Here is a 22596-nt window from a genome sequence, read left to right as displayed (position 1 = left end):
GACTCCTGACCGTTTCTCTGCACTTGGCTGTCCCAGGCTCCTGACCGTCTCTCTATACTCGGCTGTCCCTGACTCCTGACAGTCTCTCTGCACCCGGCTGTCCCTGGCTTCTGACCGTCTCTCTGTTTCCGGCTATCCCTGTCTGATGACCGTCTCTCTGCACTCGGTGTCCCTGGCTCCTGACCGTCTCTCTGCACTCGGCTGTCCCTGGCTACTGACCGTCTCTCTGCACTCGGCTGTCCCTGTTTCCTGACCGTCTCTCTGCACTCGGCTGTCCCTGTCTCCTGACCGTCTCTCTGCACTCGGCTGTCCCTGGCTACTGACCGTCTCTCTGATTCCGGCTGTCCCTGTCCTGTACTGTATGTGCTGGGACTTGGGTTCTTGTAATACAGATGGAGCGTACTCTAATGTCTTGTCTATTACAGTACACTAGAATGAGTTCCATCTGTAATACATCAATACGTATGTGCTGGGTTTTATTTATACAGGTGAAGTAGACTCTGGTGTCTATTCTGTGCGGGGTTATTGTATTACATGTGAATCAAACTATAGTTGCTTGTCTTTTCCGAAATATTATAATACAGGTGGAGCAGACTATAGCTTCTTGTCTGTGCCGGGTTATTGTATTGCAGCTGAAGTAGACTATAGCTTCTTGTCTGTGCCGGGTTATTGTATTACAGGTGGAGAAGACTATAGTTGCTAGTCTGTTCTAGGTTATTGTAATACAAACTTTGTTGTTTCTTTTTTTTGGTGCAAGGTTATTGTAGCCGCAAACTCTAGTGTGTTTAGTCGTTATTGTAATTGCCTGGTTATTGGAGGAGCAGTCTCTGCTTTCTTCTACACGCTGTAATAGAATAGGGACATAATGCGTAAATAGGAGGGAACAGGGACATAATGCAGGTAATAAGTAGGAACAGGGACATAATGCCGGTAAAAGGAAGGAACAGGGACATAATGCCGGTAAGATGAGTGAATAGGGACAAAATGGCGTTAAGATGAGGGAACAGGGACATAATGCCGGTAATATGAAGGAACAAGGACATAATGCCTGTAATATGAAGGAACAGGGACATAATGCCGGTAATATGAAAGAACAAGGACATAATGGCGGTAATATGAAGGAACAGGGACATAATGCCTGTAATATGAAGGAACAGGGACATAATGCCTGTAATATGAAGGAACAGGGACATAATGCCGGTAATATGTGGGAACAGGGACATAATGCCGATAATATGAAGGAGCCGGGACGTAATGCCGGTAATATGAAGAAACCGGGATGTAATGCCAGTTTTATGAAGGAACAGGGAGGTAATGCCGATATGTCCTTGTACTTTCAGATTACCGCCATTATGTCGGTAAGATGAAGGAACAGGGACATAATGCCGGTAATATGAGGGAACAGGGACAAAATGCCGGTAAGATGAGGGAACAGGGACGTAATGCCGATAATATGAAGAAGCCGGGACGTAATGCCGGTAATATGAAGAAACCGGGACGTAATGCCGGTAATATGAAGAAACCGGGACGTAATGCCGGTAATACGAAGGAACAGGGACGTAATGCCGATAATATGAAGGAACAGGGACATAATGTCGGTAAAATGAAAGAACAGGCACATAATTCTGGTTCAGATGAGGGAACAGGGACATAATGCCGGAAAGATGAAGTAACAGGGACAAAATGCCTGTAATATGAAGGAACAAGGATATAATACCGGTAATATGAAAGAACAATGACATAATGCCGGTAATATGAAGGAACAGGGACAAAATGCTTGCAATATGAAGGAACAGGGACATAATGTTGGTAATATGAAGGAACAGGGACATAATGCCAGTAATTTGAAGAAATAGGGACGTAATTCCGGTAATATGAAGGAGCAGGGACGTAATGCCGGTAATATGAGGGAACAAGGACATAAAGCCGGTAATATGAAGGAACAGGGACATGTCCCTGTTTACTCAACTTACAGGCATTATATTCCTGTTCCTTCATATTACCGGCTTTATGTCCCTGTTCCCTCCTAGAGGGGATATAATGCCAGTAATATGAGGGAACAGGGACATTATGCCGGTAATATGAGGGAACAGGGACATTATGCCGGTAATATGAGGGAACAGGGACATAATGCCGTTATTATGAAGGAACAGGGACATCATGCCTGTAAGATGAGGGAACAGGGAGATAATGCCTGTAATATGAAGGAACAGGGAAATAATGCCTGTAATATGTAGGAACAGGAACACAATGCCTGTAATATGAAGGAACAGGGACATAATGCCTGTAATATGAAGGAACAGGGACATAATACCTGTAATATGAAGGAACAGGGACATAATGCCTGTTATATGAAGGAACAGGGAGATAATGCCGATAATATGAAGGAACAGGGATATAATGCCGGTAAGATGAGGGAACAGGGACATTATGTCCTTGTACTTTCATATTACTGGCATTATGTCCTTGTACTTTCATATTACTGGCATTATGTCCTTGTACTTTTATATTACCGGCATGATGTCGGTAAGATGAAGGAACAGGGACATAATGCCGGTAAGATGAGGGAACAGGGACAAAATGCCGGTAAGATGAGGGAACAGGGACGTAATGCCGATAATATGAAGGAGGCGGGACGTAATGTCGGTAATATGAAGAAACAGGGACGTAATGCCGGTAATATGAAGGAACCCGGGACGTAATGCCAATATTATGAAGGAATAGAGATATAATTCGTGTAAGATGAAGGAACAGGCACATAATGCCGGTTCAGATGAAGGAACAGGGACAAAATGCCTGTATTATGAAGGAACAGGGACATAATGCCGGTAATATGAAGGAACAGGGACATAATGCCGGTAATATGAAGGAACAGGGAAATAATGCCGGTAATTAGAAGGAACAGGGAGATAATGGCAGTAAGATGAGGGAACAGGGACATAATGTCTGTAAAATGAGGGAGCAGGGACATAAAGCCGGTAATATGAAGGAACAGGGACATAATGCCTGTAAGATGAGGAAACAGGGAAATATTACCGGCATTATGTCCCTGTACCCTCCTACAGGGGACATAATGCCAGTAATATGAGGGAACAGGGACATTATGCCGGTACTATGTGTGAACAGGGACATAATGCCGGTATTATGAAGGAACAGGGACATAATGCCGGTATTATGAAGGAACAGGGACATCATGCCTGTAAGATGAGGGAACAGGGACATAATGCCGGTAATATGAAGGAACAGGGACATGAAGCCTGTAATATGAAGGATCAGGGACATAATGCCTGTAATATAAGGGAATAGGGACATAAAGCCTGTAATATGAAGGAACAGGGACATGAAGCCTGTAATATGAAGGATCAGGGACATAATGCCTGTAATATGAAGGAACAGGGACATAATGCCTGTAATATGAGGGAACAGGGGCATAATGCCTGGTAGATGAGGGAACAGGGACATAAAGCCGGTAATATGAAGGAACAGGGACATAAAGCCTGTAATATGAAGGAACAGGGACACAAAGCCTGTAATATGAAGGAACAGGGACATAATGCCTGTAATATGAGGGAACAGGGGCATAATGCCTGGTAGATGAGGGAACAGGGACATAAAGCCGGTAATATGAAGGAACAGGGACATAATGCCTCGAAGATGAGGGAACAGGGATATATTACCAGCATTGTGTCCCTGTACCCTCCTACAGGGGACATAATGCCAGTAATATGAGGGGACAGGGACAATACTACGGTGTCTTGTCTTTTGCCGGCTTAATGTAGTACAAGAGGAACAAGCAGTGTCTGTTCCCTCTGTGCTAGGTTATAGTTATACAGGTGGAGAAGTCTCTAGTGTCCTGTCTGTGTCCGGGTAATGTACTGCTGGAGGAGCAGGTTCTGGGGTCTGGCCTGTGTCAGGTTAGTTTAGTAAAGGAGGAGCAGACTTGTGCCTTTTATGTGCTGGGAAGTTGTAATACAGGTGGAGCAGACGCTGGTGTCCTGCCTCTGACGACTTATTGTAACATAGGTAGAGCAAACTCTGGTGTTTCCTCTGTGCTGGGTTATTGTAACACAGGTGGAGCAGTTTCTGGTGTCTCCTCTGTGCCAAGTTACAGTAAGACAGGCGGAAGACACTCCGACATCGCGTCTGTGCCGGGTTACCCTTCTGGGCTCTCTGCAGCTCCAGGTCGCCCCCGCATCGGACAATCAGCTTCCCGCACGTTAGACATTGTGGTAAAGAACCCTGTGATAGTGACAAGTGCCGGGAATAGAGGGAACGAGCTCCCGCAAACACATTTATCTTGTCCGATCACAGCGACGTGCAGATCGTCAGAACTATGGCAGAGATCCCGGGGCCTCCACCCGGCTCCTTCCCAGCATCTCTGCCAGTGAAGGCTAGAAATGAGTAGGGGAATGTCAGGGAGGGGGAAGTCACGTAGAGAGCCCGCTCGCCCGGCCGCTTCTAGTCGGTAAAGGGCTCTTATCCCGGGCAGGGAAGCACAAGGGGAGAGCGGAGCTTCACTCCTGTCAGATGAGGAAAGGGAGGACATGTGATCAGTGTCAGCCAATAGACGCTCAGGACAATCGCAGCCAATCACCGAGCAGCCGCTGTACATATAAGAGGCGCCCCCCATCTCTGTTCTCAGTGTTTTTCCCTCGCAGAATAATTGTTTTAGTGGATTCCCGTGTTATACGATGGCAGAGACCGCACCAGCCGCCGCTGTCCCTCCCACCGAGCCGGCCGCCAAATCCAAGAAGCAGCCGAAAAAACCTGCAGCAGGGGGCGCCAAGAAAACCAAAAAACCCTCCGGTCCCAGCGTGTCCGAGCTCATCGTGAAAGCCGTGTCCGCCTCCAAAGAGCGCAGTGGGGTGTCTCTGGCCGCCCTGAAGAAGGCTCTGGCTGCTGGAGGATACGATGTAGACAAGAACAACAGCCGCCTGAAGATGGCGCTCAAGACTCTGGTGACCAAGGAAACCCTGCTCCAGGTGAAAGGCAGCGGCGCCTCCGGCTCCTTCAAGCTGAACAAGAAGCAGCTGGAGACTAAGGACAAAGCGGTCAAGAAGAAGCCGGCGGCTGCTGCCAAATCCCCGAAGAAGACTCCGGCCAAGAGCCTGACAAAGGCCAAGAGGCCTGCCGCTGCCAAGAAGGTGGCGAACAGCCCCAAAAAGCCAAAACCTGCCCCCAAGAAAATAACAAAGAGCCCAGCAAAGAAGGCGGCCAAGCCCAAAGCTGCCAAGAGTCCGGCTAAGAAAGCTGCCAAGAGTCCGGCTAAGAAAGCTGCCAAGAGTCCGGCTAAGAAAGCTGCCAAGAGTCCGGCTAAGAAAGCTGCCAAGAGTCCGGCTAAGAAAGCTGCCAAGAGTCCGGCTAAGAAAGCTGCCAAGAGTCCGGCTAAGAATTCGTCTAATTCCAGGAAGACCGTGACGAAGAAATAACCGAGAGCCGCCCGTTTCTTGTCCCACAAAGGCTCTTTTCAGAGCCACCACCTTCTCCCCGGCAGAGCTGTATGATCACTGGCCGCTGTTTCCTCCGGTACAGACAGCAGCGCGATCCTGAGATAAAGGAGGCGCTATCATCGCGTGTGCACGGAGGAGCTTCATGTCCCTGTTACTCTATGACAAGTGTCATTTCTGGTCATCTGCGCTGGACGCCATAGCTGCTGTATCCGGACCTCCACAGTGTCCGTCCCGTCACTATGGTGTAACATCCAGGCAGAGTTTATCAGGTCACAGTCCACCAGGTGTAATGTGGAAATAAGGACGGGGCAGCAATAGACTTGTAGCTTACAGCACAGGATCCACGTGAAGGAGGCCGATGGTTTACACTCTCTCCGGTGTAAATAGAGCACAATGTCCCCTGCTCCTCATTACACGTGGTGGATGGTGACCCTTATATGCTGCCTCTGGATACGGGGCACAGTGTTCTGTGTAAGGATGGGGTGGGGGATTGTCCCTTTGTGTAATCTATAAAACCACTGAAGCGGCGGATGATGGGGAAGTTGTCTCTTATATAACGCTGTGTACGTGATCTGCGGACATGGAAATACAGTGAGCTGTTATTAACACCCCCTGCTGTACAAGCTGCGTGTGGACGTCATGTAAACCGGTGTCCGCCTCTTCGGAACGGTGATTGGTGGCGAATATCACATTTGCTTTGTCGGTCGCATATTTTTTTTATGAAGAAGCCAATAGAATGTAGGGGTGTGTCTTTCATGGACCAATGAGGACACGCTCAAGTGTATAAATACTCTGCTCTTTCCTCTCCTCGTATCAGTCTACTAGTGTGCACGTTGTTGTAGAGCTATGGCCAGAACAAAGCAGACTGCGCGTAAATCCACCGGCGGGAAAGCGCCCCGCAAGCAGCTGGCTACTAAAGCTGCACGGAAGAGCGCTCCCGCTACCGGCGGAGTGAAGAAGCCTCATCGTTACCGCCCGGGCACAGTCGCTCTCCGTGAAATCCGCCGCTACCAGAAGTCCACCGAGCTTCTTATCCGTAAGCTGCCTTTCCAGCGCCTGGTGCGAGAGATCGCTCAGGACTTCAAGACCGATCTGCGCTTCCAGAGCTCAGCAGTCATGGCTCTGCAGGAGGCCAGCGAGGCTTATCTGGTCGGACTGTTTGAGGATACCAACCTGTGTGCCATCCACGCCAAGAGGGTCACCATCATGCCCAAAGACATTCAACTGGCCCGCAGGATCCGTGGGGAGAGGGCTTAGGTCTGAACCCGGCAACGATTACAACACAAAGCCACCAAATCCTCCCTCAAACGAGCTGAATCCTTTTCCTCCGTTAATTCTACCGCGACTCTCCCGCTGGCTTCTCGGTGCTCTGCTATTAATATGTGGAGGTGCCATTGTTAACCCTTTCAGTGCTTAGCGCCATTTACACTATAACCAGTCCCCGTCTCTAGCACTCAGGTTATTCGGCCCTTTTCATGTGTTATGCCGGGTGTCTGCGCTGTATTCATCACCTCGCTCTCCGGCTGTATCGCAGTGATAACCCGCCCCATTCCTCACTGATGACCGCAGATCGCTCTTCCGATAATAACCTCCGCTGCTGCTGCGAGGAATGACGCCGTTATGTGCAGCTAATCATCCTCCGCTGACCAGTGTGTGCGGAGTCCTTGTTCCCTACTCCTTGTAAAGGCAAACCAGGCGCAGCGTGTAGGGTGGGGGAGCAGGTATCCTCCGCCCGGTGTGAACACAAGCGCAGGGGAATTATACTCTTATTCTGTGAGGTCATGATCATCGGGTGTAGTCCTGGTCACTTGTAAATCAGAGATCTAAACCTATTAACACTGCCCGAGTCCTCTCCTCCCTATTCATTCTATAAAACCGTTGTGGTGCTGGTGGCCGGAGGGGTGATCTGCGGGCACACAAATCCTGAACCTGACGGCAGATGACGAGCAGCCGCCATACTAATCCAAGACGTCACGCTTGTTCCTTGTTTCCCTTAACATTACGCTTTAGATTTGGGGCAGATAGAGATTACACAGCAGTCGCGCTATAAGCGGGAAAAGAGCGGCCGGTATTGTAAAATGAACGTGCAATTCAAAATCTGAGTTAAGCCAATCAACGGGAGGGGGAGGGATTGGTAATGTGAATTTACTTAAAGAAACGCCCCGGAAGTGACATGTCTTACAGTTCTCTCTCTGGTCCGCCCAAGGTCTATATAAAGACGCGCCCCGCGGTTGTCGGTACAATAGTTCTCTTCAGCTCCAGCTTACATGATGTCTGGTCGTGGTAAAGGAGGCAAAGGACTCGGAAAGGGCGGTGCTAAGCGGCACAGGAAAGTGCTCCGTGATAACATCCAGGGCATCACCAAGCCTGCAATCCGCCGTCTAGCTCGCAGGGGAGGCGTCAAACGCATCTCCGGTCTCATCTATGAAGAGACTCGCGGCGTCCTGAAGGTTTTCCTGGAGAACGTCATCCGTGACGCCGTCACCTACACCGAGCACGCCAAGAGGAAGACTGTCACCGCTATGGACGTGGTGTACGCGCTCAAACGCCAGGGCCGCACTCTCTACGGCTTCGGAGGTTAATTCCGCTCCTGCTCAGCTCCATCTTACACAACACAAAGGCTCTTCTCAGAGCCGCCACATCCTCTATAGATCAGCTATGATGTCTGATGGTGACCGCTCGTGTATCTGAGCAGTGACCTTCTACTTCTATATACACGGGGGTAGGGGCTTCAGTATCACGTCGGTCTTCCAGTGAGGAGCAGGATATAGGACTGCAGTGTGTCCCCTAATAGCGTCCTAGAAGCAGCTGACAAACCGGTCTTGGACCAGAGAGTGTTAATCTGAAGGGAAAGAGTGCCTTAGTGCTATACTTGCTGGCGAGTGATCCTCCGGCAGGAATACACCTCGTAGCGGCGCTGCCGGACGCCGTTTGTGCCGATGCCTGCACGTACAGGAGTGGCAGAAACTCACCGCTGAATATCCGCTCAGTTGCTCATAGCGCTGTATAAGCGCACGAGCAGTGGATCAAACAGCTGACTTGCGGTGTTGCTTCTTCGGCGTCCAGCTTGCTGCTGGGCAACGTGCTTTCCGCAATCCTTGGAGAGAGGGCCAGTGTTTTCTTAGCTGCTGTCACTGCTACTAATGTTACGAGATTCTTACAACAAACAATAAATCTGTTACTGGGACCAACTTTGACACAAGTATCGGCTCGGCCCGTATCTCATTCTGCCGGACGGCTGGGATTAATAAGGCTGCTGGCAATAAATCTGTTAACCTCTAGTACTAATAATGAATCTGTCTGCTGTCCCGATATAGGACTCACTTTATTACAGTAACGCGTGCAGTTTCTTGCAGAGCAGCATTTAGTGAGACGCATTCAATGAATGAAAAAGGAGAAAACTGATGCAGCTGATACGGCATTTTACAAGAGCAAATCCCAATGTTGGAGGGGCCGTGTTTTCCAAGCTGCTCTCATTGCTACAAATGTTACGCGATTTTCAAAACAAACTAGCAATTTGTAGCACCAAGTTCCACATAAGTATGGACTTGCATTGTCTTGTATGTCACTTTGCCAGACTGCTGGTATAATCGAGCTGCTGGCAATACAATGACAGGAAACAGAATGCACCTATTTCTACTTCGTACTAACACTGTGCGTTGTCTATACTTAGGACTCCCCTCATCCCACTAACGCATGAAGTTGCTGCAGAGTAACATTTACTGAGACGCATTCAGAGAATGAAAAGGACAAATTGATGCAGCTCTATTCAGAAGTAACATCTAATATCAGAGCTCCAATAGTGCGGTACTTGAGGGAGACGAACATTACAGCCCAGTTTGTCCCCTTTATGCCCCCACTTTTGATATTTGATTTATGTACCTTTCCCTTTTATTCCCCTTCATCTACGATAAGTCACAATGCTGAATGGGATTTGTTCATTAAATGGGGTGTTCTCTACACAGGGACCGTTCACCCCTTCCCTGTTAGGTAGAATATACCTCTAAGCTCGTTGTTTTATTGATCTATAATTTTTCTTAATTCGAGAGATTCTTTGATCCGTGTGCTTCTTGCCCTTCTCTTCCCCTCCCTTTTTCATTTGTTCACATTTAGTTGGTGGTGTACACCAGGGCAGAATTAGAAGCAATAACAGTCCTTGAGAGGAAGGGTTTGTTACCCTAATAGCGTCTCCTGTGTATATAAAGCATTGCCGCAGACCCCTCGTAGGACTTCTCCTTTGTAGTTTAGGAACTGCTCTTATCCGTACATGACGCGGGGATGGAATCTTACCTAAACACCTGGGATGATGGTGGTTATACTTCAGGGGGACCGAATTGTGACAACGCTCTTGAGACTGGAAGATATAATTTAAGACACTATGTAGTCGGGGGCAAGTTGTAGATCATGAACATGAATCACTGGAGTAGTTGTACTATTAATGTGTTCTGTACAGTATAGTTAGTGCATCAATGAGGACTGCGCCACCATCTACCCGAGGCAGTAGTTAACAACTGCACCGCTCACCAGCTCCTGTGATCGGATAGATTTAAATCCACCAACAGAGAACAGACTCGTGGAAACCACCAATTAGCTGCACTGGGAGTGGCTTATGACGATGCTCATTTGCATAGCCCGTGTATAAATACAGCAGCGGTGGGAGGGTAAAGCATTCCATTATCTCAGTTGTGAGCAGATCACAGTGTGTTATCATGCCTGAGCCCGCCAAGTCTGCCCCGGCGCCCAAGAAGGGCTCCAAGAAAGCCGTGACCAAGACACAGAAGAAGGACGGCAAGAAGCGGAGAAAGAGCAGGAAGGAGAGCTACGCCATTTACGTGTACAAGGTGCTCAAGCAGGTCCACCCTGACACCGGCATCTCGTCCAAGGCCATGGGCATCATGAACTCCTTCGTCAATGACATCTTCGAGCGCATCGCAGGGGAAGCCTCCCGCCTGGCTCACTACAACAAGCGCTCCACCATCACCTCCCGGGAGATCCAGACTGCCGTGCGCCTGCTGCTGCCTGGAGAGCTGGCCAAGCACGCCGTGTCCGAGGGCACCAAGGCCGTCACCAAGTACACCAGCGCCAAGTAATGTGCCCCGTCCCTGCAGTAAGAACACAAAGGCTCTTCTAAGAGCCACCCACCTTGTCTACAACAGAGCTGTGCCTGCTATTGTCTGGCCTCCCGCTAGTCCCCCTGTTCTATGTGCGGCCGCTCTCGTGTCGGTGCAGATGCTGCTTCATACATTATGTGGCTGCCGGACAGGGAGGGACATTGCCGCGTGTGAGGAAGCCGGCACACGGATCCTGCGGGCAGATGACCCGTCATAATATCACACTGTCCAGAAGAAACGGAACATTGTACATTAGGAGACGGAAGGAAGCATGGGACATCTGTAAATAACAATGATGAGGGTAGTAGTCAGATTTATAAAAGATGCCAGGGAAACTGCTTGTCGACGATAGAGAACAAGCAATCACACTGGCGAGGACTGGATAAAGGGTGGTTATTGTAATACAGGCGGAGCAGACTCTGGTGTCTCCTCTGTGCCGGGTATTGTAATACAAGTGGAGCAGACTCTGGTGTCTCGTCTGTGCCGGGTATTGTAATACAGGCGGAGCAGACTCTGGTGTCTCCTCTGTACCGGGTGTTGTAATACAAGTGGAGCAGACTCTGGTCTCTCCTCTGTACCGGGTATTGTAATACAGGCGGAGCAGACTCTGGTGTCTCCTCTGTGCCGGGTGTTGTAATACAAGTGGAGCAGACTCTGGTGTCTCCTCTGTGCCGGGTGTTGTAATACAAGTGGAGCAGACTCTGGTGTCTCCTCTGTGTCGGGTGTTGTAATACAAGTGGAGCAGACTCTGGTGTCTCCTCTGCCGGGTATTGTAATACAAGTGGAGCAGACTCTGGTGTCTCCTCTGTGTCGGGTGTTGTAATACAAGTGGAGCAGACTCTGGTGTCTCCTCTGTGCCGGGTGTTGTAATACAAGTGGAGCAGACTCTGGTGTCTCCTCTGTGTCGGGTGTTGTAATACAAGTGGAGCAGACTCTGGTGTCTCCTCTGCCGGGTATTGTAATACAAGTGGAGCAGACTCTGGTGTCTCCTCTGTACCGGGTGTTGTAATACAAGTGGAGCAGACTCTGGTGTCTCCTCTGTGTCGGGTGTTGTAATACAAGTGGAGCAGACTCTGGTGTCTCCTCTGTGCCGGGTATTGTAATACAGGCGGAGCAGACTCTGGTGTCTCCTCTGTGCCAGGTATTGCAATACAGACTTTGCTGTTACAATAATCTTGCACAAAACAACAAAGTTTGCTCCACCCGTATTACAATACCCGGTTTTTTTTTGGTGCAAGGTTATTGTAGCCGCAAACTCTAGTGTGTTGAGTCGTTATTTTAATACAGGTGGAGCAGTCTCTGGTTTCTTCTACACGCTGTAATAGAACAGGGACATAATGCGGTAATAGGAGGGAACAGGGACATAATGCCGGTAATATGAGGGAACAGGGACAAAATGCCGGTAAGATGAGGGAACAAGGACATAATGCGGGGAATATGAGGGAACAGGGACGTAATGCCGGTAATAGGAAGGAACAAGGACATGATGCCTTTAATATGAGGGAACAGGGACATATTACCGGCATTATGTCCCTGTTCCCTCCTACATAGGACATAATGCCTGTAATATGAGGGAACAGGGACATAAAGCCGGTAATATGAAGGAACAGGGACATAATGCCGGTAAGATGAGGGAACAGGGACATAATGCCTGTAATATGAGGGAACAGGGACATAAAGCCGGTAATATGAAGGAACAGGGACATAATGTCTGGAAGATGAGAGAACAGGGACATGTTACCTGCATTGTGTCCCTGTACTCTCCTACATAGGACATAATGCCAGTTATATGAGGGAACAGGGACATAATGCCGGTAATTCGGGAACGATACGGATGTAATAAAGACGTGTTACATGTTTGTACGTCACCCCCTTTATACTGGAGATTGGTACGTTGGAATTGTGCGTTTCACGGTATCGTTGGATAGAGAAGAATCAGCCCGTGCAGCCCGCAGATAACAAGCCCCTAATGCAGCAGCAGCTCTGCGCTATCACACCCGGGAATGTCCCCCCATATCCTGCAGCATGAAGGAGCCGCTGCACGGACTGAACGACTCTTCCAGACATGGGAGACCAGCGGGAATAAAGACATGCGCACGAATAAGCACAAGATGGAGGCGGCAGCTCTGTTGTAGACTTGGTGGGGGCTATTAGAAGAGCCTTTGGGTCCTTCCTGCGGGGACGGGGCACATTACTTGGCGCCTAATGAGAAGAAGCCGCCGCTGCTGCTTTATTCCTGCTCCATTCGAGTTCAGGCGGGAGATGTTCCTATTGGTAGAGACAGAGGAGGAGGCGTGGTGTTATCTGCGAGTCTATAGAAATATTCTACTTCCTCATTGGCTACAGCGTCTGGCGTTGAATATCAGTTTTAGTTGCGGCCAATCAGAGAAGAAGCTCTCTGCTCCATCCGGGTATAAGAAGTGGCGGTCGGAGCGCAGCCGTTAGATCTGATCAGATAATAGACATGTCTGGAAGAGGAAAGCAAGGAGGCAAAGTGCGGGCTAAAGCCAAGACCCGCTCATCCCGGGCAGGACTTCAGTTTCCTGTCGGTCGTGTGCACAGACTTCTCCGCAAGGGTAACTACGCTGAGAGGGTCGGCGCCGGCGCTCCGGTCTACCTGGCCGCTGTGCTGGAATATCTGACCGCTGAGATCCTGGAACTGGCCGGAAATGCCGCCCGGGACAACAAGAAGACCCGAATCATCCCCCGTCACCTGCAGCTGGCCGTGCGCAATGACGAGGAGCTCAACAAGCTGCTGGGTGGTGTGACCATCGCTCAGGGAGGCGTCCTGCCCAACATCCAGGCCGTTCTGCTGCCCAAGAAGACCGAGAGCAGCAAAAGCGCCAAGAGCAAGTGAGCGCCGCTTATCCCACATTTAACCACAAAGGCTCTTTTAAGAGCCGCCCACGTAATCCTTAGAACAGAGCTCTCACCGCTGATCTCCGATATGTAAACGTTCTGCGCCAGATAAGTGGCGCTGCTTGTACAGAGATCTAGCCATATGAATTCATATACCGCGGGGTTTCACATTGGAGAGGAAGCCGTAGGGTGGGTGGGTGTAGAACTGCGTTACTCATGACCTATACATTCACTACTGCCTCGTGCAGATGGTGGCGCTGTCCTCATTGGTGCACTAACTATACTGTACAGAACACATTAACCCGTTAGTGACCGCCAATATGCCTTTTCACGGCTGCCACTAACGGGCTTTATTCTGATGCATAGGCCTTTTCACGGCACTGCATCTGAATAAAATTGTGGCGCCGCGAAAAGAGATAGCTCCCTGCTCTCAGCTACCGGAGGTAGCTGAGGGCTTGGAGCACAGTCTGGGGACCGTTGTTGCGGTCCCCAAACCGGCGATCGCCGGTATTCAACGAATACCGGCGACCGCCGTTACAATTAATACAGCGGTTGAAAATTTACATTTTTATCTCCTCTCACCATGAATGTTTGGTGAGAGGAGATAAAAAACTACTTGTTAGGCCCCCGATCGTGCCCCCCCTCCCCCCAACCGCCGGAAAAAAAAATGGCGCACGCATGCGCTGTCAGTGAAAGGCAGCTATTCTGCCTGTAAATAGAAACTGATCAGGGACCGTTATAATTGGTCCCTGATCAGATGGTCACTGTGATATACCTATCACAGTGACCATAGTCCCAGATTTTCAAAATACAGCACAAGATTTGTGCTCTTTCCCTCCCTCCTCTCACTGTAGTTGATCTGTGAGAGGAGAGAGAGAGATACTATACAAATCTTGTGCTGTATTATACTGTAAAATACACCACATACATACTCGCCAGTGTTCAGATATTATCCGAATATTGTCCGTAATCACCCCAGATTACCCGTAATCACCCCAGATTACCCGTAATTACCCCAGATTACCAGTAATCACCCCAGATTACACGTAATCACCCCCGTTTTTTTGTTTGTCTTCTAAAAAAAAATACAATTATTAGTGTGGTGAACATGAACCGCAGAAGCCGCAGAATGTTCTCTGCAGAGCAGGCATACGCCATGCTATGCTCTAGCGGTTCCGGCAGTGATACGGACACTGCGTCAGAAGCAGAACTTGGCTCAGAAAGCGACACAAGTTCTGCTTCTGCCACTGGACCCCCCAGCCCTATGGTGGTGGACGCAGCGGTCAGCGGTGAAGCGTCGGGAGACGGGCCTAGTACTGCAGTCCCTTCCGCAATTTGGGATCCTGCAATTGCTTTCTCCCCCCAAGTTTTGCCATTTACAGCGACTCCAGGCATCAACGCAGATGTCTCAAATTTTAGTCCCTATAATTTTTTTCATTTGTTTATAGGCGATCAGGTCCTGGAAATAATTGTCCAGCAGACGAATTTATACGCCAGGCAATTTGGCACCCAAAATCCCAGGTCTTGCTATGCCAGAGGATGGATCCCCACAACAGTTTCTGAAATAAACATTTTTGTTGGGAATTACCCTAAACATGGGCATAGTAAAAAAAACCTCTATCCGCTCCTATTGGGCTACCAGCGCTATCCATAGCACGCCTGTATTTGCAGCCGTTATGGCCCGAACGCGCTATGAGACTCTAATGCGTTTCATGCATTTTTCTGACAATACACAAATCCCCCCAAGAAGTGACCCAGCCTATGATCGCCTCAACAAACTGAGACCCCTCATCTCCCTCCTAAGCGACTCATTTTTCAATTTATACACCCCAGGCCAAAAACTAGCGGTAGACGAGTCCCTTATGTCCTTCAAGGGCCGTCTATCGTTTCGCCAATACATCCCCTCCAAAGAGCCCGATACGGAGTGAAACTCTATAAGGTGTGCGAGAGCACAACGGGCTACACCTGTGCCTTTTTTATATATGAGGGCAGGGACCGCCACCTTAATCCCCCAGGATGCCCAGAGGATATTGGCATTAGTGGGAAAATTGTCTGGGAACTCATGGTGCCATTCCTACAGAAAGGTTACCATGTGTACACCGACAATTACTACACCAGTGTCCCCCTGTATAAGTCCCTCCATGCTGCTAATACAGGGGCCTGTGGGACGATACAAAAAAATAGAGTCGGCTTCCCTCAACGACTGGTGTCCAGGCGACTAGTAAGGGGTGCGTCACTCTCATTCACCAGTGACCAGTTGCTCGCTGTCAAATGGAGTGACAAAAAGGAGGTGTACATGCTCTCCACCGTGCACGAGGACACCACAGTGGCAGTGAGAGAGAGGGGCTCTACCTCTGATAAGAGGAAACCGGTCTGCGTTGTGGACTATAACAAGTTCATGGGGGGAGTCGATCTATCTGACCAGGTCCTACAACCGTACCTGGTCAAGTGCAAAACTAGGGCCTGGTATAAAAAGGTAGCGATCTACCTCATCCAGATGGCCACTTACAACAGCTATGTGCTGTACAAGACCCAGGGAACGCTCAGTTTCCTCCAGTATCAGGAGAAAATTATAGAGCGCCTCCTGTTTGACTCCCCCGCACCTGGAGACTCCTTTGAGTCGGAGAATGTCAAAAGGCTCACTGAGCGCCACTTCCTTCACCCCGTCCCTGCCACTGTGAACCAAAGATACCCCCAAAAGAGATGCCGGGTGTGCAGTAAGCACGGAAGGAGGAGCGATTCCCGGTTTTACTGCCCCATGTGCCCTTCAAATCCAGGCCTGTGCAACTACCCCTGTTTTGAGTCCTACCACACCGTATAATTTAGGGAACACCAAAAAGGGTGGGGGGGATTCTTTTTAGGGAGTCAATTTCATTTATTCATATTTTATTTTTCGTTTCTGAGCTTTCCAAGGGAGGGAGGGATTCTCACGGGGAGGAAGTAAAGTATTTATTTCAGACTGTAAAACTAAATTTTCCCTTTATGATTTTTTTTTATACATTTCTTGGACAATTAAATCCAGGACTTGATCACTCACAAATGAATACTGTTTATTGTGCAGGAGCCACATCTGTCTATTCAGAACATGGACCCCACAAGTGTTCTTGAAATAAAAAATAAATGTGGGCATTGCATTTATTAGTGGATAAATCCCACACCTGCGGCCCGTGCCGCCCCTGAATTAGTGGATAAATCCCACACCTGCGGCCCGTGCCGCCCCTGAATTAGTGGATAAATCCCACACCTGCGGCCCGTGCCGCCCCTGAATTAGTGGAGAAATCCCACACCTGCGGCCCGTGCCGCCCCTGAATTAGTGGATAAATCCCACCCCTGCGGCCCGTGCCGCCCCTGAATTAGTGGATAAATCCCACACCTGCGGCCCGTGCCGCCCCTGAATTAGTGGATAAATCCCACACCTGCGGCCCGTGCCGCCCCTGAATTAGTGGATAAATCCCACACCTGCGGCCCGTGCCGCCCCTGAATTAGTGGATAAATCCCACACCTGCGGCCCGTGCCGCCCCTGAATTAGTGGATAAATCCCACACCTGCGGCCCGTGCCGCCCCTGAATTAGTGGATAAATCCCACACCTGCGGCCCGTGCCGCCCCTGAATTAGTGGATAAATCCCACACCTGCGGCCCGTGCCGCCCCTGAATTAGTAGATAAATCCCACCCCTGCGGCCCGTGCCGCCCCTGAATTAGTGGAAGTCGTGCATTTTAGCAATGGTTACAAGAATAAATTGAGGATGTATTTCCTTTTTGTTATGACTGTGTCCTGCCACATGCGGCTGTTACATTCCTAATTCTGTACCGTGATACGGGCATGATATTTTTTTTTTGGAGGATCTCTAATAATCGAGCTGTTCCTTATCAATACACCATGGGCTTTGTTACGGTTCTTCTGGAAATACTGACATCATTTTGGGGATTAGTGATCCTTTACTGTTCCTATAGATGGTTTTGGACACTGTCCTTTTATATATTCTGTAGGTGATTGGTTGTTTTGTGCACATAGCGGTTCCTACCTTGCCGGGCAGGGGCCTGTTATGGTGTACCGCGTCACTTGGCACGTTCGTCCCTCATAAGGATTGATGGAGCTAAAGAGACGTTGTACAACCAGTCACTGAAAAAAAAAAACCTTGTCATGGCCGCCCTGCAGGTTCTTCTATCTAGTGAAGACTCGAGTTTTTTTCAAAAGTGCTGCCAAAATAGAGTAAAGAGATGGAAATATATATTTAATAAAAAAAATTGTACAGTATGTGTGTACATATGTGACATATTGCAGTTAAAAATAGGGAAAAATGATAATTTTTACAAAATTTCTTCATTTTTTTCTATTTTTTTATTCATTTCCGCAAATCGTATCAGTCTACTTTTACCACTAAAATAAAGTACAACATGTGACGAAAAAACAATGTCAGAATTACTTGGATATTCAAAACTTTCGCAGAGTTATTCTCTGATGAAGTCACACATACCAGATTTAACAAATCTAGCTTGGTCATTAAGGCCCAAACAGGCCCCGTCATTAAGGGGTTAATACAGGTGGAACAAACTCTGGTGTCTGTGCCTGGTTATTGGAGCAGTCTCTGGTTTCTTCTACACGCTGTAATAGAACAGGGACATAATGTCGGTAATATGAGGGAGCAGGGACATAATGCCGGTTATATGAAGGAAGAGGGACAAAATGCCGGAAATATGAAGAAACAGGGACATAATGCTGGTGTCGAAGAAACCCCTTCCAGGTAGCACCTTTTGGGATGGGCGTTCTAATGGGCTCCCTCTGCTTTGTCAGGTGGTATTCTAATATGGTAATTGAAGTATCAGCAGTGCACCGGGAGATCAATAAAGACAATAGCAATCTGTCGTCTCAATCAATATTCTCATTTATTATCAAGATACATAGGTTAATATACCCTCAGGGCGTACCCTCTAACCAGGGTGTTACCTCTCATGGAACAACCAATCATAACATTTTACACGTAGACTGAAAATACGTCACAGGGACCTTCCCACTGAGGTCACGTGATCTTTCTAACACCTGCAAATCCTGGCCTACAAACAATAGAAATGTAGGAGGTTTTCATAAGTGTATGTGGTGATTTCATATATGTGTGTGAAATACTGAGATGAAGAGAATTAATTACAAATATGATGATTATTTCAGGCCTAGGCGTTCTGCCAGACTCCTATCTACCAGTATTGAAGGCCACGAAGAAGAACACAAAGTAATAACTTATTCCCTTGTGATTCAAACAGAACCAGAAAGAGATCATTACAAAATGGAGAATCCATATCTTCATAATCCGGCATCCTGCTGGATAATTCATAGTGTCGTTTAATACAGAGAACATAAGCAATTTGACCATCCATCACAAACCCCCCTTTTTCTCATATTAAAATACAGAGATTAAGAATGATCTGATTATAAACCTCAAATAAAATAGTGAATAGGGCCACTACTAATAATATAATGCGATCACCAAGTTCAGGTTTGGGTATAGGGTCCCGTCAGTGCGTTGACGAGTCCCGTAGTTTCTCGTCTGCACGGCTGCTTAGATTTGTTGGACTCTACCTCTGTCAATATTTTATATGGTGATAACAATAACAACATGCCCTGTATAAAAGTCCTAACATGTATATAAGATATAAGTGGCAAAGCTTTAATAAATGAACACACACTTAGTGTTACATGGGGGGGGGGGGGTGTTCACCCATTCACCAGGTTCTGGCCTTGTGCATAAAATCCCTGTGACATAGGGTATTGTTGATTAAAAGGTTTTGGCTTATGATAGACAATTTTCTTAGCCTTCTTACATAGCATAGGTATCAGATATGCTACTAATTTAACAAAAACGTATATAATCAATATTATGAGTAATATATGTAAAGCGCCTTGCATGAGTCCTGCAGCCCATCCCCCAATGCCTCTGAACCATGAGTCCTGCAGCCCATCCTCCAATGCCTCTGAACCATGAGTCCTGCAGCCCATCCTCCAATGCCTCTGAACCATGAGTCCTGCAGCCCATCCCCCAATGCCTCTGAACCATGAGTCCTGCAGCCCATCCTCCAATGCCTCTGAACCATGAGTCCTGCAGCCCATCCTCCAATGCCTCTGAACCATGAGTCCTGCAGCCCATCCTCCAATGCCTCTGAACCATGAGTCCTGCAGCCCATCCTCCAATGCCTCTGAACCATGAGTCCTGCAGCCCATCCTCCAATGCCTCTGAACCATGAGTCCTGCAGCCCATCCTCCAATGCCTCTGAACCATGAGTCCTGCAGCCCATCCTCCAATGCCTCTGAACCATGAGTCCTGCAGCCCATCCTCCAATGCCTCTGAACCATGAGTCCTGCAGCCCATCCTCCAATGCCTCTGAACCATGAGTCCTGCAGCCCATCCTCCAATGCCTCTGAACCATGAGTCCTGCAGCCCATCCCCCAATGCCTCTGAACCATGAGTCCTGCAGCCCATCCCCCAATGCCTCTGAACCATGAGTCCTGCAGCCCATCCTCCAATGCCTCTGAACCATGAGTCCTGCAGCCCATCCTCCAATGCCTCTGAACCATGAGTCCTGCAGCCCATCCTCCAATGCCTCTGAACCATGAGTCCTGCAGCCCATCCTCCAATGCCTCTGAACCATGAGTCCTGCAGCCCATCCTCCAATGCCTCTGAACCATGAGTCATGCAGCCCATCCTCCAATGCCTCTGAACCATGAGTCCTGCAGCCCATCCTCCAATGCCTCTGAACCATGAGTCCTGCAGCCCATCCTCCAATGCCTCTGAACCATGAGTCCTGCAGCCCATCCTCCAATGCCTCTGAACCATGAGTCCTGCAGCCCATCCCCCAATGCCTCTGAACCATGAGTCCTGCAGCCCATCCCCCAATGCCTCTGAACCATGAGTCCTGCAGCCCATCCCCCAATGCCTCTGAACCATGAGTCCTGCAGCCCATCCTCCAATGCCTCTGAACCATGAGTCCTGCAGCCCATCCCCCAATGCCTCTGAACCATGAGTCCTGCAGCCCATCCTCCAATGCCTCTGAACCATGAGTCCTGCAGCCCATCCTCCAATGCCTCTGAACCATGAGTCCTGCAGCCCATCCCCCAATGCCTCTGAACCATGAGTCCTGCAGCCCATCCCCCAATGCCTCTGAACCATGAGTCCTGCAGCCCATCCTCCAATGCCTCTGAACCATGAGTCCTGCAGCCCATCCTCCAATGCCTCTGAACCATGAGTCCTGCAGCCCATCCTCCAATGCCTCTGAACCATGAGTCCTGCAGCCCATCCCCCAATGCCTCTGAACCATGAGTCCTGCAGCCCATCCCCCAATGCCTCTGAACCATGAGTCCTGCAGCCCATCCCCCAATGCCTCTGAACCATGAGTCCTGCAGCCCATCCTCCAATGCCTCTGAACCATGAGTCCTGCAGCCCATCCCCCAATGCCTCTGAACCATGAGTCCTGCAGCCCATTCTCCAATGCCTCTGAACCATTAGTCCTGCAGCCCATCCTCCAATGCCTCTGAACCATGAGTCCTGCAGCCCATCCTCCAATGCCTCTGAACCATGAGTCCTGCAGCCCATCCTCCAATGCCTCTGAACCATGAGTCCTGCAGCCCATCCTCCAATGCCTCTGAACCATGAGTCCTGCAGCCCATCCTCCAATGCCTCTGAACCATGAGTCCTGCAGCCCATCCTCCAATGCCTCTGAACCATGAGTCCTGCAGCCCATCCTCCAATGCCTCTGAACCATGAGTCCTGCAGCCCATCCCCCAATGCCTCTGAACCATGAGTCCTGCAGCCCATCCTCCAATGCCTCTGAACCATGAGTCCTGCAGCCCATCCCCCAATGCCTCTGAACCATGAGTCCTGCAGCCCATCCCCCAATGCCTCTGAACCATTAGTCCTGCAGCCCATCCCCCAATGCCTCTGAACCATGAGTCCTGCAGCCCATCCTCCAATGCCTCTGAACCATGAGTCCTGCAGCCCATCCTCCAATGCCTCTGAACCATGAGTCCTGCAGCCCATCCTCCAATGCCTCTGAACCATGAGTCCTGCAGCCCATCCTCCAATGCCTCTGAACCATGAGTCCTGCAGCCCATCCTCCAATGCCTCTGAACCATGAGTCCTGCAGCCCATCCCCCAATGCCTCTGAACCATGAGTCCTGCAGCCCATCCCCCAATGCCTCTGAACCATGAGTCCTGCAGCCCATCCTCCAATGCCTCTGAACCATGAGTCCTGCAGCCCATCCTCCAATGCCTCTGAACCATGAGTCCTGCAGCCCATCCTCCAATGCCTCTGAACCATGAGTCCTGCAGCCCATCCTCCAATGCCTCTGAACCATGAGTCCTGCAGCCCATCCTCCAATGCCTCTGAACCATGAGTCCTGCAGCCCATCCTCCAATGCCTCTGAACCATGAGTCCTGCAGCCCATCCTCTAATGCCTCTGAACCATGAGTCCTGCAGCCCATCCTCCAATGCCTCTGAACCATGAGGCCGGGTTCAGCCATGACAACCAGTCTGGCCAATCTAGGTTCCAATCTTCTTCAGAATTGGCTTCCCTATATTCCTCCTTTAATTGCTGTGCTTGCTCAATATCATGTTTAATCTGTACTGTCCCTTGGGGATCTATATAATGACAGCATGCAGGACCCACTATCTGGCACATACCCCCTTGACTTGCAGTTAAGTAATCTAGTACAAGTGTATGTTGGTTAGTAACAGTAATAAGCTGTCGGGTAAGTACTGAAGAAACATTTAAAGCATCAAATATTAATTCGGTCATATTGTCAAACAACTCTGCTAGTTTTTCTATGTTATGTGCGTTTCTAATTGGTCCTCCAAAGATAGATAGAGCATATCCTAACTTGGTGTGCCAAGGTAAGTGTACCAATGGGTGGGCTTTTTGCTTTCCCTCCCTTTTGTACAGCATATGTTTTGGTTCTTTATCATAAGGAGTTTTGGTTCTTTATCATAAGGAAGAGCATCCGTGTCCCATGTCCAGTTAGCAGACTGTAACCTAGCTAGGGTACAGGTACCTGTGTAGTCTGCGGGATCCATTTATATGCATTATGTCCGCACACTATATATATATCATGGGGAAGGTCAAACCATTGCATACTTCCTAGGGTTAACATATGAGCAAAATGAACTAGGGGAAAAGACTGCTGTAATACA

The 22596-nt window shown here is 49.1% G+C and overlaps 5 protein-coding genes across 6 annotated transcripts; all 5 read left to right on the top strand.

Moving 5' to 3' along the window:
- Positions 1-4691: 4691 nt before the first annotated feature.
- Positions 4692-5449, top strand: LOC142698329 (histone H1.01-like). Of its 2 annotated transcripts, XM_075847893.1 has the most exons (2): positions 4692-5331; positions 5371-5429. In XM_075847893.1, the coding sequence occupies exons 1-2, from the start codon at positions 4692-4694 to the stop codon at positions 5427-5429; spliced, it is 699 nt and encodes a 232-aa protein (XP_075704008.1). The 2 variants fall into 2 exon arrangements, with proteins under 2 accessions (XP_075704008.1, XP_075704007.1); XM_075847892.1 differs by having other exon boundaries at positions 4692-5449.
- Positions 5450-6287: 838 nt separating this feature from the next.
- LOC142698320 (histone H3) lies at positions 6288-7008 on the top strand. Its single transcript, XM_075847887.1, has one exon. It carries the CDS (start codon positions 6297-6299, stop codon positions 6705-6707), a length of 411 nt encoding a protein of 136 aa, XP_075704002.1. The 5' UTR covers positions 6288-6296; the 3' UTR covers positions 6708-7008.
- A 712-nt stretch (positions 7009-7720) lies between these two features.
- On the top strand, positions 7721-8032 carry LOC142698324 (histone H4). The gene has a single exon (XM_075847890.1). The coding sequence runs from the start codon at positions 7721-7723 to the stop codon at positions 8030-8032; it is 312 nt and encodes a 103-aa protein (XP_075704005.1).
- Positions 8033-10159: 2127 nt separating this feature from the next.
- Positions 10160-10540, top strand: LOC142698333 (histone H2B 1.1). The gene has a single exon (XM_075847896.1). The coding sequence runs from the start codon at positions 10160-10162 to the stop codon at positions 10538-10540; it is 381 nt and encodes a 126-aa protein (XP_075704011.1).
- Positions 10541-13025: 2485 nt separating this feature from the next.
- Positions 13026-13418, top strand: LOC142698330 (histone H2A type 1). The gene has a single exon (XM_075847894.1). It carries the CDS (start codon positions 13026-13028, stop codon positions 13416-13418), a length of 393 nt encoding a protein of 130 aa, XP_075704009.1.
- The last annotated feature ends 9178 nt before the right edge of the window (positions 13419-22596 follow it).

Source organism: Rhinoderma darwinii, unplaced genomic scaffold (genome assembly GCF_050947455.1).
Source record: "Rhinoderma darwinii isolate aRhiDar2 unplaced genomic scaffold, aRhiDar2.hap1 Scaffold_102, whole genome shotgun sequence".
NCBI lineage: Eukaryota > Metazoa > Chordata > Amphibia > Anura > Rhinodermatidae > Rhinoderma > Rhinoderma darwinii.
Note: the sequence above shows the minus strand (reverse complement) of the source record. Positions and strands in the feature narration are given on the sequence as shown.